The 19,560-nt window shown below is 48.6% G+C and overlaps 1 protein-coding gene and 1 pseudogene across 2 annotated transcripts; both read right to left on the bottom strand.

Moving 5' to 3' along the window:
• Nucleotides 1-10,644: 10,644 nt before the first annotated feature.
• Nucleotides 10,645-12,360, bottom strand: LOC136453927 (uncharacterized protein At4g15970-like). 2 transcript variants are annotated; one of them, XM_066454475.1, is made up of 3 exons: nucleotides 12,141-12,283; nucleotides 11,471-12,050; nucleotides 10,645-11,384 (listed from the first exon to the last, which is right to left on the bottom strand). In XM_066454475.1, the coding sequence occupies exons 1-3, from the start codon at nucleotides 12,149-12,151 to the stop codon at nucleotides 10,878-10,880; spliced, it is 1,098 nt and encodes a 365-aa protein (XP_066310572.1). In that variant the 5' UTR covers nucleotides 12,152-12,283; the 3' UTR covers nucleotides 10,645-10,877. The 2 variants fall into 2 exon arrangements, with proteins under 2 accessions (XP_066310572.1, XP_066310573.1); XM_066454476.1 differs by having other exon boundaries at nucleotides 10,648-11,384; nucleotides 11,471-11,833; nucleotides 12,141-12,360.
• Nucleotides 12,361-12,617: 257 nt separating this feature from the next.
• LOC136455525 (F-box/kelch-repeat protein At2g43270-like) lies at nucleotides 12,618-14,674 on the bottom strand (annotated as a pseudogene).
• Nucleotides 14,675-19,560: the final 4,886 nt, after the last annotated feature.

The following is a 19,560-nucleotide window of genomic DNA, read 5'->3' as shown; positions in this document are numbered from 1 at the left end:
ACGTCTCTCATCATCGAAGCAGCGCGGAGGCGCTGCTTGGTGGGTTTTGAGCCTAGGATGAGACGTAGTGCATGCTTGGCAACCTCCTACGGTATGTCCGACATGTTAGAAGGCTGCCATGCGAAGACATCGTGATTGGTGCGCAGGAAGTCGACGAGCTCGCATTCCTATTTGGCCGGGAGCTAGGTCCTGATCCACACTGTCTTGGTTGGGTCAGTGGGGTCGACACCCACTGCCTTGGTTTCCTTGAGCAGGTGGAAGGCCGTCGAGGAGGTCAGTTTGTTGCAGTCTGGGACTGCTGGCGGGAGCTCGGACAAGTTAACGACTGCGGTGGCAAGCTCAAAATGCTCGCGGTCGCACGTGAAGGCGTGCGAGAAGGCACTGCTTACAGTGATGACGCCGTTTGGTCCTGTCATCTTTAGCTTGAGGTAGGTGTAGTTGGGGATCACCATGAATTTGGCGTAGCATGGACGCCCCAAGATAGCATGGTAGGACCCTAGAAAGTCCACCACTTCGAAGGTGAGGACCTCCGAGCGGAAGTTGGCTTATTTGCCAAATGTGACGGGAAGATCGATCTGCCCGAGTGGGTATGCCTACGCTCCTGGGATCACCCCGTGGAAGGGGGAACCCGCCAGGCGGAGTTCCGACTAGGGAATGCGCCGACTAGGGAATGCGCATAGCATCAAGGGTGTCGATGTAGAGGATGTTGAGGCCACTGCCTCCATCCATCAGCACCTTGGTGAGGTGCTTCTTACGGATGATAGGGTCGACGATGAGTGGGTAGTGTCCTAGTCTTGCAATGTGGGAGGGATGGTCCCTCTGATCAAAGGTGATCGGAGACTCCGACCAGCTGAGGAAGGAGGGGACGGCCATCTCGGTGGCGCATGCCTCCCTGTAGTTCACCTTGTGTTGGCATTTTGTCCAGATGGCGTCGGAGCCGCCAAAGATCATGATGCACTCCTCAGGTTCAGGGAAGCCATTTCTGTCCTAGCCTGTCGTGCCTCCTTTCTGGGCTGCCACTTCTTTGTCGTCTCCCTCCTTTGGCCCGCTGACCTATTGGAGGAAACATTTGAGGAGCTCGTAGTCCTTGTAGAGGTGTTCGACGGGGTAGGCATGGTTGGTGCATGGACTGTCCATGAGTTTGTTGAAGTGGTCAGGCAGCCCCTGTTGGGGCTGCTTGCCCGTGCGATCAGCCATGGCGACCATCATGGTGTTGTTCGAGCGGCGCCGATCCTTCTTGTTCTTCTTGCCCCTCTGTGAGCAGGGGCCCTCATCTTGGTCTGCGTGCTTGGCCTTACCTTTGTCCTGGCCTTCGTTGAAGACCGCTCCGACCGCTTCCTCACTAGAGGCGTGGTTAGTGGTGACATCGAGCAGGTTGCGGGTGGTATGGGTTTTTAGGCAGTCAAGCTTGTGGATCAGGGACTCGCAGTTCATCCCAGAGAGGAATGCGCTCATGATGTCTGTGTCGACGACATCAGGGAGGGAGTTGCATCGTTGGGAGAACCTACGGATGTAATCCCATAGGGACTCGCTAGGCTCCTGCTAGCAGCTCTTGAGGTCCTAGGAGTTTCTAGGGCAGACATACATCCCCTAGAAATTCCTAACGAAGACCCTCTTGAGGTCCGCCCAGTCGCACATGCTATCGTGCAGGAGGAATTCAAGCCATGCCCGAATATGTTCCCCTACGAAAATGGGAAGATACTGAATGATGAAATAGTCATCATCCACTCCTCCGACTCGGCAGGCAAGCCGGAAGTCTTTGAGCCAAATGCCTGGGTTTATCTCCCTAGTGTATTTGGTGATGTTGGTGGGTGGTCAAAAACGCTACAGGAACGGTGCTCTCCAGATACACCGACTGAAGGCCCGTGGTCTTGGGCCCTCAGGGCTGGGACTCCGGTCACGCTAGGGTCATGTTTCACCACTCTCCTCGATGGTTTGGTTGAGATCTGTGTCACCTGCCGCCGTACGGTGGACATCATCATCGTGTCGGGCCTGATGCCGGTTGCTGATGATGCTACGAGTGTCCTGGTGTGGATCGGGCCGCTTGTGTATCGACGGTTGGTGTGGAGCAGGTGCTAGGTCCGACCATGGCGTGGCTATAGCCCCCCAAGCCGCACTTGATGGCTGTAGTGGTGAGCGAATGGAGCGATCCATCTAGCGCATCCCCGTTCCCCAGGTGGGGAGAGAGGGCGCTGAGTCAGAGTCATGACGCGGAGCTTTCTGCTTGTTGAATGGTGGACGGCTTCTACTAGAACCCTAGAGGTTCCGGTAGACTGCCCGCTCCTAGGGGTCGATGGGCTCAGGAATGCCACGTAGAAGCATTACCAGTAGCAGCAATGTTCTGGTCAGCCCGAGCGAACTGTGGGAGATCAGTTTCCCTCGTTCATGATGTTGTGTTGGACTTGACGGGGCACGACCCCGGGTGCCACCCACCGGGCCATGCTGTATGGGGCGCAACGGGCTATACCGAATGCGTTGGCATAGGCGGTGGCTGGTTCTACCACCGTTGTCGTAATTCCTCAGCGTGCGCTTGCACAGACGTGAGGGCCCCCGCACGTGGGTCCGGAGGGGTGTGAGTCTGCGCAGACTACACAACCACCAGTGGCTGTCTTAGAGCATCTGCCATACAGCACTCCTAGGATGGACGGTGGTAGGGTGCCACATCGCCGATGCTGGAATCATCGCTCTCACCATTGTCATCTGAAGAGTTCGTGGAAAGTGGTAGGAGAGTAGCCTGCCATTCCCACGAATTCGGATGAGAGGGGGGATGGCGCCAGCATCCTTTGGAGTCCCCGAGCGTATGCATCCATAGAGGATGCGAGGCCATAGGGGAACCGATTGTACGGTGTTTGTGGCATGGGTGATACGGTCCCTTCGGATGATCGATCGGAGATAGTAAATAAAGAGTAAATAACTATACACATATTACTTACAGTGGGGTTTGAGCAGATAGTTTGCTCGGAATGAAGCGCAAATGTCGCGTCATCGAAGTCGTGCGTCCTGGATTCGATGGAGGGCGCCCCTCCGACGAGTGCCGGGACATGAGCCTCCTCGCGGAGGTGTAGTACGCTGAGCCGGTCGGCGACAAAGTCTAGGCTTCCAAAGAGGAAGGCCTAGGATGGCTTGAAGATGGGCAGAGCCACATCCCAACAGGTGAGAGTGCATGAAACTCCAGCGAGCCAAAGCGAATTGTATCGCCCGAGCCCGCCACAGCGAGGGTGGCAGAAAAGTGGACCATCCAATGATCAAAAAGTGTTGAACGTACAACGTCTTCCCCATGGACGGCGCCAACTGTCGGTATAGAAAGTGACCAACTAGTGAATATTTGTAGTTTTGCCGTACGTTGTGATCGGATGTGGCCTAGCACTCAATGACATGGGGTTTGTACTGATTCAGGCAACATGCCTTACGCCCAGTTTGAGTCGGTCGGTGACTTTATTCTTGAGCCCAGGTGCTCGAAGTCTGCAGTGGGGTTACAAATGAGAAGGAGAAAGATGGAGTGTACAAGAGGTCCGGTCGGCTCTGGTCGGAAGGGCCGAGAGCGACAGAAACTTTGCTACGAGCTAAGTGTTCAAGCGTGCGCTTGAGGTTCGAACCTAGCGGTTCTACGGTTGTGGACTAGTGAACTTGGTCGATCCAATGAATCTAAAGGGACTAAGCTTGAATCAACCTGAGTTAACTGGCTCTATTGGGAGAGAGCACATCCCCTTTTATAGATGAAGGGGATGACCTTACAAGTGAGAGGGAGAGAGTACGAATGCTTCTAGCCTTGTTGCCCACGCCGATGGGTACATGATGAATGTAGGCGCCCACAACACTATTGGATGTCAGATGCACATGGGAGGTCCGTCCTCTTGTTTGGGTATGGTAGATGTCGGTACCTGCATATACTGTTGATGCCCAGAGGCATGCGAGGAGTTTCACCATGTGCACTCGGTACGGTAAATCCCGGCGCCCACAATACTGTCGATGCCCAGAGGCATGTGGGGGAGCCTTACCATAGGGGAGTCAATGGTGCCCACAATACTATAGAGAAAATGTCGGCGCCTACAACACTATGTGTGTCAGGGAGGTTGCAGAGTACTGTTCCTGTAGGCATTCAGGGTATGGTCCCTGGTATCATGGTTTGATTTGTGCACCCAGCCTGGCTTTCTCCATTTGTTCCCTGGTCCTTTTTGAGTGGGCATCCCTGATTGGTTGGTCCCAGTCGGCTCTGGTTGCGCCAGTCGGAGAAGAGCGGTGAGCATGGCTTTTGCGAAATCCGGTCGGAGATGCGGGGTCGGAGTCGGAAGTAGTCCTTGGGCCTAGCCTTTCGATCGAAGAGGCTGTCGGAGGCGACTGGAGTCTGAAGTGAGCGCTCTAGTCGGAGAGGTGGGCTAAAGTTAGCACTCCGGTCGGAGAGGTGGGCTGAAGGAGTCGACAAGCGGGCGTTGTTCCTCCTTGGCTAGACCTTCCGGTCGGCGACTGGACCGCCCTTCTGGCCTATTGTTTTAGACTCTTCGGCTAGCCCATGAGTTGCGTGATGTCTGCTTGGGCCGAGCCTTGGCGTGGAAGCCGGTCCCCGAGGGGCCCCGAGTTTATGAACCCGACAATAACTGTCTAGCATTCCCTTGCATGAAAATTAGTGTGTCATCTGCATGTTGCAAAATTGGGAAATCATGGTCATGTGGCAGATTTAGAGGAAGTGAGAGAAGACCTTGTTCTTGGGCTGCATTCAGAATACTTTGCAAGAAGTCAGCTGCCAAAACAAAGAGAAGAGGAGACAAAGGATCCCCTGCCTGACCCCTCTCTTGCAATGCCAAGTTTTTCCTAGTACTCCATTTAGAAGAGCAGATGATGTCCCAGAACCAAAGATCATGTTCATTCATTTAAGCCATTGTTCATGAAGGCCCTTATGCCTCATAATTTGAATCATTAGGTCATGATCCACTTTGTCAAAAGCTTTTTCAAAATCTAGCTTCAAGATTATAATCTCCCTTTTAGACTGATGGCAAAGATGCAAGAATTCCAGGGACCATGCTAGGCAGTCTTGAATTGACCTAGCCTTAATAAAGCCATATTGGTTCTTGTTAATGAGTTTGGGTAAAACCAGCTGCAATCTGTTGGCTAGAATTTTAGTGATAATTTTGATAGAAGTATTGAGCAGTGAAATAGGTCTGTAATCTGAAACCTTCAGAGGGTGGTCATGCTTAGGATCCAAAACAATATGTGAGTCATTGAGACTTTTTAGGAAAACATCTCCATGGTGGAAAGCATTGCAGAGATTATAAAAATCATCAGAAATAATATGCCAACATTTTTTGAAAAAATATGTGTTAAAGCCATCGGGGCCAGGTGCTTTGTCTGATGGCAGGTGTTTAACCACAGTATCAATCTCTTCCTTTTCAAAAGGTGACACTAAAGAGGACAGATCATTAACACCTTGCAAAAGGGTAGGCAAATTGAAATTGATCCTAGTGAAAGATGATATTCCTAGTCTTTCTTTGAAAGAGGTCCAAATAAGTTGAGCCTTTTCTTCATGAGAAGTAACAGATTGTCTAGAAGAATCTTGCAAACTTGTAATAAGGTTTCTCCTCTACTTAATAGTGGCATGAGCATGGAAGAAATTAGTACTTGCATCACCTAAGGTAACCCACTTTATAGATCCCCTTTGTTTCTAGTAAACATGTTGCTGATATAGTAGTGAAACAAGCTTTTGTTCCAAAAGTATTTTAAAATTCCATTCTGGTATAGTGAGGTCTTTGAATTCTTCTATGAACAAAAGAAAATAAAGAATGAGCTTGACATTGTCAATTGAAACTTTGAGATTAGAGAGGCCTCTTTGCCATTCTTTCAAAGTTCTTCTCAGGTACTTGAACTTGGCAATGATCACCTTGGCAGGGTTAGAAATGTGGTGAGGTGCAACCCAACCTTGCTGAACTATACACATGAAGTCTTGATGTTCTAGCCAAATATTTTCAAATTTGAAGACCTTACTTTTGGGAATGGAGGTTGAGATAGACACCACATAGGGTACATGATCTAAGGTTTCCATGGCTAAAGAATAGACAAAAGAGTTTGGATAACTGACAGTCCAATTGGTAGATGTAAAAAACCAGTCCAAACGTTCAAACAAAGGTTGAAACTGTTTATTTGTCCATGTAAACCTCCTACCTTTTAGAGGTAATTCTACCAATCCCAAGGCACTAATAGCTTCATTAAAAAGGTACATTTCAACATGATCACCCCTAGACTTGTTTCTGTCATCAAGACTCCTGTAAAGGTTAAAATCTCCCACCAACAACTAGTTAATGTGAAGAGGCATCTGAATGTTTTTGAACCAGCTCAAAAATTCCCTCTTACCAACATATGTGCAGGGGGCATAAATATTAGAAAGGATTCAAGAGTCATTATTGTAGTTAGAACAAAACTCAATAGAGAGGCAGTATTCATTCTAGAAAATCTTAGAGCCAGAGAAAAGATTAGATTTCTAAATAACAATTGAGCCACCAGAAGCACCTATGGAGGGAATGTATTCAAAAGCAATAGGACAAAGGTTTCTGATAAACTGATGGTCAAAAGACTGCTTTTTAGTTTCCTAAAGACAAACAATGTCATAGGAACTTTCTATTATTCCATCCCTAATAGCTTCCCATTTCTTGTCTAAATTAAGACCCCTTACATTCCAACTTAACACTTTCCAATTTCTAAAAGCCATTAAACACAAAAGATATGGAAGGTCCTAGACTACTGAGGACCTGAGCTGGCCTCCTCATCTTCAGAGGCTTTTGCAAAAGACTGAACACCAAAGTTTCTTTTCTTCTTGGTTTGTTTCTTGGCAATAGGAGCCTTCTTCTTGGGATTAGCATTCAACTTGCTTGGGGATAGATCTTCAAGGTTGAGGCCACAGAAAGAGGCTCCTAAGTTCCTGGTGACTTTTTGTGGAGATGGTTGGGGGAGTGGATGAGCAGCCCAAGAAGTTTATGTCCTTGCAATAGGAGGACTTGAAGCCTTTGTTCTGCTTCTTTAGCCTTGTGCTCCTCCTAACTTCATCTTCACTGAGGGGTGCCTTTCCTTTTGCCCCACTCTTTCTCTTCTTTGGTGTTGACATCTTTGCAGAGTTGTCCAAATTGTTGTCCTAGTCATCTTCAAGCAGTTCTAGGACATGAGCAAAGCAGTCAAAGTAACTGAAGGACATTCATTTGGCAAAGAGAAGAGTGAGCCATTACTATTGTCTGTTGTCCCAAAATAGTACCAAGCACTTGACTGAAGAAACTCTTTGGCCCAGTCAAAGGTTGGGGACTGCAAAAGAAGGAAAGAGAAGAAATTCATCCAAGAATCAGGGATAAAGACAGAAGAGTAATTAGAAGATTATTGGGAGAAGAATTTTATCCAAAGTCCGATGGCTTCTGGAGATGGCCCAAGGAGAGATGGATTCCCAAAGATTGGGTCAACAATAGGCTGAGCAATTTGTATGTTTTGTTCAAAAACTTCATTTTATGGAGCATTGTTATCCACAAACCCTTCAGGGTTCCCATCATAGCCAAGGAGGTCTTCTAACTGAATCTCATGTGGCATAAGTGGTTGTAGATTATTGAAATCAGGAATCAGAGCAATCTCAATAGGTGGAACTGGTAACTGCACTAGTTGTGGCTCCACATTAGAGTCAGTGTCAGTTAAATCATCCATAGCCAAAATCTGCTCTTGCTAGTTGTCCACAATATCAAGAATGTGTTCTGCACCTGGGGGTTTATGATTTCTTCCATCACAGGTTCAGATTGGAGGGGAATGAGAGGTGGAGCTTCATCTTGGGCTTGTGTAAAAGCATTGTTATCAACCTGGGCTTCAAGAAGAAGCTGTTGATTCTGAACTTGGGCGACATTTAGGTCATTGTCCTGATGTGGCCAGGGGGCCCAAGAAACATTCAATCCATTTGTAGCATTAACATCAAAAGGGTTATGAGGCCCATTGGGATGGTTATGGGGTCCCTGACCAGGCTTAGCAGGCTGACCATAGCCATGGAAATCAAAATGGCTAGGATCAATATCATCTAGGTCTTCTGGAGGAAAGTCTTCATCCTGGGCCTGAGCTCCCAACAATCTTGTCGGTAGAATCTCACACTAAGTAGTCCAACAATCTGACTCAGGGTCTGATCCTTCAGTGAAGTTAAAGAACCAAGGAATTGTATCCAGTCCTAAGACTCTATCTTTGACTAGAATAGTGGCTAAGTGATTCTGGTCCTCTTCCCTAAACGATTAACTTTCCAAATTGGGAAATAGCTTTATCCACCAGAGGATGAGTCCCAAGATCAAGATTGAGACCAATAAGCAAAAGACAAACCTCATGTGTAAAAACAACTATTATGTTGTTCCAGACTCTATTGTGTGCAATAAAGGAAATGGTACCACTTCCAAAATGATGAGGACTATTCTGAATCAACAAGTCAGTGGTGAAAAAGATAAGAGAACATTACATAGGCCTGACCATGGGGGCATGGCTGCATTGTCAGAGTGGGTACGCCCATCTGCACATTCAAAAAATCAACCAAAGCATTTCTGATGTCCTCAAAGTTCAGTTGTTCTGCTGGCAACGGATGAAGGACCACAATGGCGACATCATTGTTGTGCTCTTGCATTCTGCCCGTCACCACTCTCATCGACGGTAGGCGTCCAGGAACCATGACCTCTGCGCATGGAGTGGCATGAAAGGCCGGGGGTCGACGAAGTGGTAGGCCATCGCCGACGAGGGAGGTTGCACTGTAGCAGAATTTGGGGGGTTTTCAGACCAAGTGATATGAAGAGATGCAGGGATACTTTGAATGCCAAGAATCTGAGAAGCAAAGTCATGAAAAGAAGGACAGACAATGCTTGGGGTCACCTTCGATGAAGTCGACAACGACAGGGATGATGGTTCGTCGTCAAACTCCGGCGCCTGGAGACTCCAGGTTCTGCTCCAAGGCACGATAATGGGGGGAAGGGGAGAAATGCTAGATACTTCTGTAAAATATTTAGTGAAGGATTTGTAGATCCTTGGCCCACCAGTCATTCACTGGCCAAGGTTCTGAGTCCCCGAAGTTGAAGGGCCGCTCTGGGAAGGTTGGCGCGCCAATCTAGGCGTAGCGACACAGTGAATAAATTTATGACCTAGGCGGAGACATTTCCAGCAGCGGACAGGGTTAATGCAAAAGGGCTGGTCATGGGCCGGCACAAGACATCTGGGGCAAAGATTTGGTAATGGCCTGGATCCCGGTAAAAGCTTTGAAACATCAGGCACTGGGCCTAAAATACCAGCATTCGAGAGATTATGCATGCTAGGGGACTTTAAGACGTGCAGGGGACGTGTCCCTAATTGAGCGTAATTAGGCACATATGAATGAGGGAAATTAGTCAGACGATTAAAAGCTGACCTTCGACCATTAATAGGAGGTTTGAAATTTGAAAACGCCATGGCAGGAGAGCTACGAGGAAGACGACTGATCAGAGATTGGAATTGCATTGGCACCTGTGAGACGAACCGGAGCTTGACCTTGCTGGTGAGAATGCAGTCCTCCATGATTGTCCCGTATGGGAACATAGGTCCATTCAGCTGCTTGTTCAGCCTCCCATTGTTGTAGCTCCTTTCTGTAGTTTGGACCTCCACCATGCCATAGGTGAAAGAAGACCTTGTATTCTGAACATTCAAAAGAACAGAGCTGGGCAACATGGAAACCAACCAGCTTAGAAAAGACCAAGAATCTGAAAACTCGAACATCCAATTGAAGCACACGAAAAGCATCAGGAGTACCACCAAGCACAGATTGGAGGAGAAAACCCACCGTCAATGGTGAAAGACGGAATTTACATCCGCCCACTAACACGACAAGGAGGAATTCTTGAGGAGAGGAGACAGGATCAAAACAAACCGGAGTGCCATATCAGCGTAGGATCTCAGCCTCAACCACCTTGCCAGGGCGGCGATTGAGGATCGGGGGCTCCATGAATGAAAACTTTAGTCAGAATCGCTATGGGAGGAGAGCTCCTTCAAAGATCGCCATCTCGTGGCTGTTACTGGTGTTCTTAGAACACATCTCTTTTTGTAGCTCTGTGGGAACAAGGAAGTATTTGAAGCAAAATGCTCAAACAAACATACCCTTAGTTCGCGCATGTGGGCGACGGGCGGAGGGAGACGACGCTGGAGAGGAGGATGCGTGGGTGCTGCACGACGACGGGAGGCAACGGAAGGAGGACGGGGAGGGAAGCGAGTAGGGGATCCAGCTCACCGACCGCTGGGGAGCTCGCCCATCGCAGGGGCCAAACCCCCTCGCCGGGGTAGACGGAGACCTAGGGCGGAACCGGCGCGGCCACGGCAGCAAAACCCTAGCCGCGTCTGCCACGCCACCGCGTGGTCCGCTTCCGCTATGCCGGTGCGTGCTCTGCGTCCGCCGCACGCCCTAGGGTTTGTCCGTGGGGGAGAGGAGAGGAGCGCGCGAGTCAAGAGTTGGGGAGAGGGAGAGTCACGAGGCACGGGTGCGGAAGAGGAGAGGGCATCGAGGGAGAGGGAGAGCCGCGCGTGCCATGCGTGGGGTGGGCGCAGGACGGGACGAGGGATGAGTGATGAGGTTTGGTCAAAAGAACCTTGACCGTTGGATGTGAGTAAAAGAAATGAGAGTCTGGGGTGAATCTGGTCCATTCGTTTTAAAGGTGGCTGGTTTTGGGTACAGTTTTTTTTTTGTGCATGTAGAAAATGTCATAACTGTTGGGGACAGTTTTTGACGTGGCTTTAGCGAAATTTATATTGGTGCATTAATTATATGTGGTAGAGATTGTGTACTTCAATCATTATATTGAAAAAAATTAGATTGCTAGGTTCTTACTATCTTGCTCATCCAAGGACCTTGAAAATTGTTGAGACGGCCCTACTCAAGGCTTACGCCAACCTATGGAATCCCGGCACCTAGTCGGGTACGTCCACTTGAAAGCACCCTTCTGCCTCGCCTCCGGCGTCAGGCTCGTGTAGTTCTTCCAGTCCGCGGCGAAGTCCTTGAGATCGTGCACCTTGGTGTCCAGCCCAACGCAGCAGTCGGCGTGGACGGTGCAGACCTTCTCTGGGTCGTCGTGGTACTCGCAGAACCCGCCGTAGTACACCGTGTCCAGCGGCTCGATCTTGACATGCAGCTTGCCCACAAGCTCATGCCTGATGTTGACGAACACCGCCTGGTCGTGCTGCCCCGGGAACCTCTCCCTAGCCGCCCGCCAGTACTTCATCATCTCGATGGTCCGGTTCGTCGACTTCATGTAGTAGAGGCCGGTGTTGAGCGGGTTGTCCAGCGGCGCGCGCGACGGCTTGAAGTCATCCGACGAGCAGCTCATGTCGGCGTACACGGGGAAGTGCCGGAACGGGTTGCGAAACCATACCATGTCGCAGTCCTGCAGACCAGTCAGTGTAGTCATAAATAAGATTGTTGGTTAAAGATATCGAAGAAATTGCGAGTCTTGGTGAAGAATGATCTTGCCGTGAAGAGGAAGTTGTAGCCGAGCTCCAGCACGCGCTGCTGGAAGACGAGCTTGGTCCAGACGAGCTCCAGGTAGTCCGGGCTCATGAACGGCTTGGCGGAGCTCATGTCCACGGACGTGGCGTTGAGGAGGTAGCAGTGAGGGTGCACGGCCTTGCAGCTGTCGAACCCTCGGGCGTCGAGGGAGACAACGAGGAGGTGGTCGAGGAGGTGCGCGGTGTCCTCGCCGTTCTTGAAGCTGTCGAGGTAGAGGTCAAGCAGGGAGCCCGGCTGCGCCCATGCGTCGTTCACCGACGTGATGATCACTGTCCTGTCGTCCATCGCAACTTTCGGTAGCAGGTCGGCTAGGCCCTTGAACATGACCTGTGCATGATCGTCACGCTTAAAGGTTAAAGTCTCTGTTAGATTGGCAGGTACACGTACAACCATGCATACAATTTTTTTTTCTCGAAAGGGCGGCAAAAGCTTTGCCGTGGATTTTATTAGACGATATAAAGAGAAAAAAAAGAGCAAATACAACTCCCTATTTACACCCAGCGTCCCCATGCATACGATTTGGGTGAAGAGTTTTGGGCGATGCCTGCACAATTATAGCAAGCTTACAAGCACACTACAAGCAGAAGGCTGCAGCAGACAGCATGGCTCATGAACACATTTACGTGCGCGTTACCTCATTTGCATCGTCGCCGCCCGCCGGCCCGTTCCCCCAGCTGCGCGAGATGCTGGACAAGCCCTCGCTGAGGCGGTCGGACGCGAGGAAGAAGAGGAGGGCAGTGGGCAGCACCGCGCCGAGGAAGAACGACACCGCGTGGCTGCCCGCCGCCTCCTTGCTCATCCGAAACCCCAGCCCCATGGCCATGTCTTTGCTGGGCTACTGTTCCATATGGACGTGTCTACTTAAACGCCGGGCTTTGCTTTGGTCAGGTCGTACGTGGACTTGTTGTGTCAAGGAAGCCAATAAGACGAGTGCTCCGCCATGCCACGCCACGGTTTGACGCGCGAGTGCAACCAGCGCTGTACGTCCACACGGATGTGCGTTTTTTCCTCGTGCCCAGCTGGTGTAATAAACGTAGACCGGCCGGCGCAGGCGAAGGTTGCCGGATTGCTATATGTTGTTTCAACGATCCAGGCAGTCCGGCTCTAGTTGTCAACGATCCTGGCAGTAGTTTCGAAGAATTGCTAGCTGAAGCTTCACCTTTGGACTACCCTGAAAAAGTGTGAAAAATGGTTTGTATAGTACAAAGAAGAAAATCCCAGGATTTGACGTGTAAGTTTATGGACTTACAATACAGGCTGCTAGGATGATTAGTCTCCCACAACAAAGACTTGATGACAACGTTTATTTCCACGACGAAATTTATTTGCCACTCAGAGTTGAAATTTCAAAATTTTCATCTGAGTAATTTTTGACATACTATACACGCATAGGTTTTCGCTAAGGGCTCGTTCGGTTAGCTCATTCCAGATCCAAGAACCAATCTAGGTTTACTATACTAACTAAGCTAATTGTTCCAGCTGGATTCGTTCCAGGGAGTCATTCTCTGATAACTAAACGGGCCCTAAGCAATAATAATCACCGGGAGCACCCACGACTCGTTCACCGACGTCACGAACACTATCCGGCCGGGCATGGTGGCCACCTCCGGCAGCTGCTGGGCCAGGCCGGGGAACTCGTCTGGCTCCTGGTTCCAGTTCAGATCAATCCCAAGTCGTTCAGGTTCAGAGCCATAAAAACTGAGATTCAGGCACCGTACCTTGCATTGCTGGTTATTAGTGCCCGAAAATTAGCCCGCTTACTACACTAGAATGGATCACATGAACGTTACTTTTTGGTCCACCATTTATCCACAAGGGCTGTCACCAGGGGCTAGTAAAAACATGATAATCAGATGATACTGAATGCAAAGAAATGGAATGTAGGTACAAGAATCAACATAAGTAAATCTAGATTAATAGTAGTTTTCATACAAACTCAGGTTACAAAGACTCGCACACGAAGAATTGGGCACCAAGGTGCATCTGAGCTTACAGCCATTATTGATCCCATACAATATCTGCCCGCTCATTATTATCATGGTCTAATGCGCAAAAGCGATTCCACACAGGGAAGCATGTTGGGCAACAGGGCGGAAACCAGTGCAGAATTTTGTTCCATTCCGATGGTCATACAACAAGTCCTGTGCCATGTCGATTATTTCCTCAAGAGATCCATCACGCAGAAGGCGTCAATAGACAGGAAAACTGAATCTGTTGACTTGCTTTTATCCTGTGTTTGAGAAGCTTTAGCTCACTGCCAACCAAATTTCCACATCCCACGGCGAGGAAGACTCGACATAGCATAGTTTGCCACCAAACTCGCACAGCGTGTTGTTGCTTAGAAAACCACTGCATGGTGGGTTGGGATGCACGGTGAATGTTTCATCGTGCAAGCTAAACTGAAGGATAACATGTGAGCTGACCTCTTGTTAATACCATGGCCGGTGACGTAGTGGAGAGCGCCAATAGAAGAACCCGGGCAGACAAATTGGAGACCTGGCGTTGATAGCATAAGGTGGATCCACTGTCACCTTCCATTTCCAAGCATCTACTCCATCACCAATGGTCAAGATCTCATGCCCAGCGCTGTATTCCCGAACCGTGCCTTCCCCATCTTCCTGTAGCATTTCGGCGTATGAGCGGAAGAAGTGCCTAGAGACCTTATACTTGCCAGTACAAGGGTCGACACCAAAGGCGACCCTGCTATCCCCGGCAACATTATGGCTTCCGTGTGGCAATTCAACAAACTCCCTGGTTGCCGGGTTACACACAAACATCCGTCCCATCAAGCAAGGGATCAGAATGAGTCCATCACAATGCAAAGGAATGGTGAAGATCGGGATTCCACCGGGACACCTCTTCTCTAGGATGAGCTTGGCAACCTTGCTTTGCCCAGGCTGGAACTGTAGAAATTGACACCCTGAATGCCAATGTTCCTATAGTCCTTCTGGTACTTTAGGGAACGACAACCATTGACAGCCTAGTCATCCTAGAATGCTCCAGGTGGCAGCGGATAAATTGAGTGCTAAGTATAGTGGCACGCCAACTCTTGCATAAGCACTGGAAGCGCAAAAGGCACTTGACAGGAAGCAGTATGAAAATTTGGAAGAAGATTATGTCATCAGGGATGTGGCTGCTGCTGCCAGCCGAATCTTGCACCGGCGCCATCCGAAGGAACCGTTTGGGTTGCGTGGATCATTACCGGACGACTGTTTGCGCTAACCGTAATGCTTACATCCATCCATGGCTCCGCGCTGGACACTCTTTTTGGTGGACCTGAGGTCTAGAAGGCTATCTAGACTATCTGTTCCGATCCGCTCCCTCCGCTCTCCGCCAGTCGCCGCAAATTAAAAAAAAGGAAAGGCTAGCGTCCAGATGCTCGCGCCACATGTCTGCTTCACGTGGGGTCCCGCGTTGCTCCGTGTCCCGTGCCCAATCCATGTCCCGTGGCGCTCTGGCTTGATCTGTGCTCGCACGGTGTCCAGCGCCTACCGCTCCGACCCCTCCACACCCACACGCATGCAGGCGGACCTAGTAGTGGGGTCCACTGCAACATGTGCAAACACTAGATATATTTTTGCAACATCTAAAGAAAACATTTGCAACATACGTCCGAACAGTTGAAACACTTGCTACATATATCCAAAATACGAGGAAAACACGTGTGTAGCCATTGCAAAACATAAGCAATATCAAGATAAAACATTTGAAACATACTATCTCTGTTCCTAAAATGATACAACTATGGTATGCGTGTCAGTTTAAGTATTTCACGTTTGACCAAGATTTTAGTAAATAGTATTCACATTTATGGCTCCAAATCAATTTATTATGAAAATACATTTCATAATTAATCCAATGATATTTATTTGATATTATAAATATTTATACTTTTTTCTCTATATTTGGTCAAACTTGGTATACTAAAACATGATACTATTTCAGAATTGCATTCTTTCGGGGACAGAGGGAGTAAGCAACGTCCAGATAAAACATTGCCACATAAGTGTGTAACATATGCAATACCTAGATAAAACACATGTAACATCCGTCTGAAACAGCTAAAACATTTAGAACAGACGCTTGCAACATACGTGTATAGCCATTGCAACATATGCAACATCTCGATTTAATTTTGCAACATCCACATCAAACACTTACAACATGCATATAAAACACCGGAAACACTTGAAACATACACTTACAACATGCGCTTGCAACATCCGAGGAAGGAAGGGAGCGCGAGGTGCAGTCGAAGAAGCTCGCTCCGGGTCTGGCCACTCCGGATCTTGTGATGTCGCGAGTTGAGGTCAAGCGTCGCGGTGGCACCGGCGTCAACAGCGGTCGCGACCTCCTGGTGGGGAACGGCGGTGTCGGTAGCACGTTGACATGGCGAGGGACAGGGCACGGCACGCAGGGCAGGGATCGGGCACGCTGCGATGAGGCAGCGTGGACACGACAGTGGATGGAGCACGCATGGCAGCAGATGTGGCGTAGCTCGATGCAGGATGGGGGTGCCGCCGCGAGGTGACTTGGGGTGGGCAAACGGCCGGTGAGCCGCGATGATCGAAGCGAGGAGTTGGAGATATCTATCGGCTGTCGCAGTGTAGATAGAGTAGATAGAGGAGAGAGCATAGATGGGCCTGTTAGGTCGCTCGCAATACTGGAGCGAGCGTGGAGCAGAACGTTCAATTTTTTTTAAGATTCTGGACATATGTTTTGTAGCATTACCATCCAAAAACACTCAAAGTGATACTACGCTCCGCCGCACCTCCCGCACGCCTTCCTCTCCACCGCACCTTCCATTGGCCTTCCTCTCCATCGTCCGTGCCCGCACCGCCGTAGTGTGCTCCTCCAAACCACACAGCCACTGCAGCCTCGCCGCGCGTGGTCGCACCCACCCGACTGTTGTTGTTGGCTCCACAATGGGCGCCGCTCGCTGGGGCCACTACGTGCGCCCTTATCGTCGAGGGCAGCACCGCTGCTCACCGGGGGCCGTGCAACCGCCCGTCCGCTGTCATCCTCCTTCTCCACCGTGGCTGCACTGCCGGATCCCGCTATGCATAGTGCTTTGCCCACCCCAGTTGCCAAGTTTGCTGAAAGCACATGTTGCAAGTGTATGTTTCTAGTGTTTCAGATATTTCAGAGGTATGTTGCACGCGTTTCAGATGGATGTTGCAAAAGTAGATCGAGATGTTGCATATGTTGCAATGGTTGTACACGTATGTTGCAAAGGTCTGTTATCAATGTTTTATCTGTGTTTTTAGACGTATACAAATGTGTTTATCTGGATGTTGCATATATTTCACACATATGTTGCATGTGTTTATCTGGGTGTTGCGTATGTTTTAAAGGTTTTCAAGTGTTTCAAAAGCATGTTGCAAGTTTGTGTTTCAAATATTTATGTCGTTTTAGACATATGTTGCAAGTGTTTTCATCTGAATGTTGCATATGTTGCTGTGGCTACACACATATGTTACAAGAATATGTTCGAAATGTTTTATCTATTTTAGACGTATGTTGCAGCAAGTACTCCATGTTGCAAGTGTTTCATGAGGTGCAGGCGGTCCCTATGGGGCGGGCGAGCGCCGGGAGGCGCAACAGGGCGAGTAGACGCAGGCATGTAGCATGGTGCGCGCGAGCAGTAGGGCGCAAACGACCAATAGGGCATGGGCAAGCGACGGCAGGGCGAGCCCGACGCGGCGAGCAACAGGGCGGGCATGCATGCTCCGATGCGCGTCCATGTGTGGGGGCAACCAGAGGGAAGCGCGTGGGAGACAGTCACCCGACGTGGGACCCCTCATAGAGGCAGGGGCGCTGGAATGTTGTTGTTTTCTACCGGTCAATTTTGGCCACTAGCGGGCCAGCTGACAGCCTAGGGAGGTGAGATCTGCTGGCTATTCGGCCGCACGTCCGCTAGTGAGTGCGCGCCACGTGGGCCGCACGGGCAAGGATGCGCTGGGCTGAGCGGCGGCCGCGACGCGGGCATCCATACGTGCGCTTCTGACCGGACGTTCGGGCACTAATAAGTCCCGCGTGCTAATCGAATTTAGTCTGCCCTGGCCCTGTGTATTCAGATGAATATATAATTAGCTATGAGCGCCCGATTCTGCCATACAATAAGGGATATAACATGGAAAACATATATAGAGGGAAAAAATTGTATCCTGATCGGATTTGAATATATATGAACTTTAAACCGATTGGAATTTGTGGGATCTTCCCAGTGCATCGTCCCAGAAAGAAAATTTATTAACCCGGCAAGCAACGGCCTGCAGATCAAGAACTCCGCCCACCAAACTACTTCCCCCGTTCTAAATTACAAGTCATTTTGACTTTTTTTTATAAATTTAGATATAATAATATATCTAGATACATGGTAAAGTGAATGGATCAAAAAAGTCAAAGCGTCTTAGCATTTGGGACGGAGGGAGTAGTTCGGAAAAAAAGTGATGGAAGATTAGAGAGGAAAACATGTCTGAGGTCGGCTTCCAAACCCGCCGGAAGGTTCGCGGTGGTGCAAGCGAGATGAGAACTGAAGTAGAGCAGCGTTACAACGACAACAAAATAGGGTTGACATCGTGAAGTTTTACTGTCGCTCAGCGGAGGGCAGATGCCTGATTTACTGCTCCCTGCTCGCCACAGCCGATGACGGTCGCATACTCACAAGTCACCGCCGCCGTTGAAGGGCAGAACGACTAAAGAGTGGGAACGTGTGCGTGACCCGAGGATTCCGTTGGGCCTCCGCGGGCTGCGAATTTGGCCCACTAACGTCTTTAATTTATAACCTGACGTCAAATCTGTTTTATTCGCTGATTGTGTCTTAATCTTAGTCATCCAGTACCAATAGTGTGTTTTCAATATTCTATTTTGCTATAAATAGATATGTCGGTTAGCAATCTTTAATTTATCACTCTGCTGCCAACGCTGCATCGCTTCGACCTGATTGGTGGTGACGCTAGATTAGATTTTGTTAGTTTTTTGGATTTCTTTATAAGGAAAACAGAGGATTGTTTACACTCTATGACTCATCGGATCTGTAGCCAATGACTTGTGCTTTTATATTTATTCTCATGATATATCCATTGGATGTTTTAAGTTGACAGTTTTATTTATTTAAATATGGATATATTCTGCTGTCATCGGCTCTCTAGCCGATGGTGTTCATTTAAACTGTTTTATTCAAAAAAGTGCTAAGTATTGGCTTCATAGCGATAACTTGCTCTATCGGTTCTTTAGCTGATCATGAAACTGTCTGGATCAACAGCCGATATGTTCCACCTTAAACTACTAACTATTTTCTCTTGTTAATTACAGATCAAATTGATTGCCACGTCCACTATCTTAAAATCGACAAGACATGCATTGGAGTTAAGCAGATCTCCCATGCTTGTCGTGTGTCCTGCCATTGACCAAAATTCTGCGGCGACATTGCACTTTCTCTAAGTTTAGGCCCAGTGTTTAGTGAGGTTTTGCACACCTCTCGCCACTCCGTGCGTGCGTGCAACATTGTTGTACTTGGAGACAGGGCAGAGCCAAGATTTAGAAAAAGGGGGCGTTCAATACATACACAACAAGAGTATACATAACAACTAAATAAACATTTATGTAACATACAAAACAAAGCTAAAAAATTTAAAAACATCAATTATTATGGAGAAAAAGAAAGAGAATATAACCTTAGTCTCTAGTCTTTACCTAATCAGTTTAATTCTTATGTCAGAAAAAGAATCATGGTATAATAACAAGAATAAGAAGATAAGGAAGATAATAGAAAAATAACAATTCTGAATAATGTAGATGTCATTAGAGAGCAATTTAGAGAGAGAAAACAAGCATATTAACTAGTTAATTAGAGAGTGTACAGTGGGGACAAACTAGATGTTTGTAAGGATGCAAGGCTCACGAATCCATAAATAGGCTTAATTTTATAGGTTACACGCATGACCGGAAAATTAAGCTTATTTGCGGGTTCGTAGAAACCTTGCATCCCAAGATGTTTGGTAGACAATAATAAAAGAAACAAAAGAGATAAAAGAATAATAGAAAGAACT

This window comes from Miscanthus floridulus, chromosome 5 (assembly GCF_019320115.1).
Source record: "Miscanthus floridulus cultivar M001 chromosome 5, ASM1932011v1, whole genome shotgun sequence".
Classification (NCBI taxonomy): domain Eukaryota; kingdom Viridiplantae; phylum Streptophyta; class Magnoliopsida; order Poales; family Poaceae; genus Miscanthus; species Miscanthus floridulus.
The sequence above is the reverse complement of the archived record's forward strand: the minus strand, read 5'-3'. Positions and strand labels throughout refer to the sequence as shown.

Coding starts and splice junctions, on each gene's coding strand:
- LOC136453927 (XM_066454475.1), bottom strand. Junction 11,385..11,470: donor GCTACAACTTCCTCTTCACG/GCAAGATCATTC, acceptor ACTGGTCTGCAG/GACTGCGACATGGTATGGTT.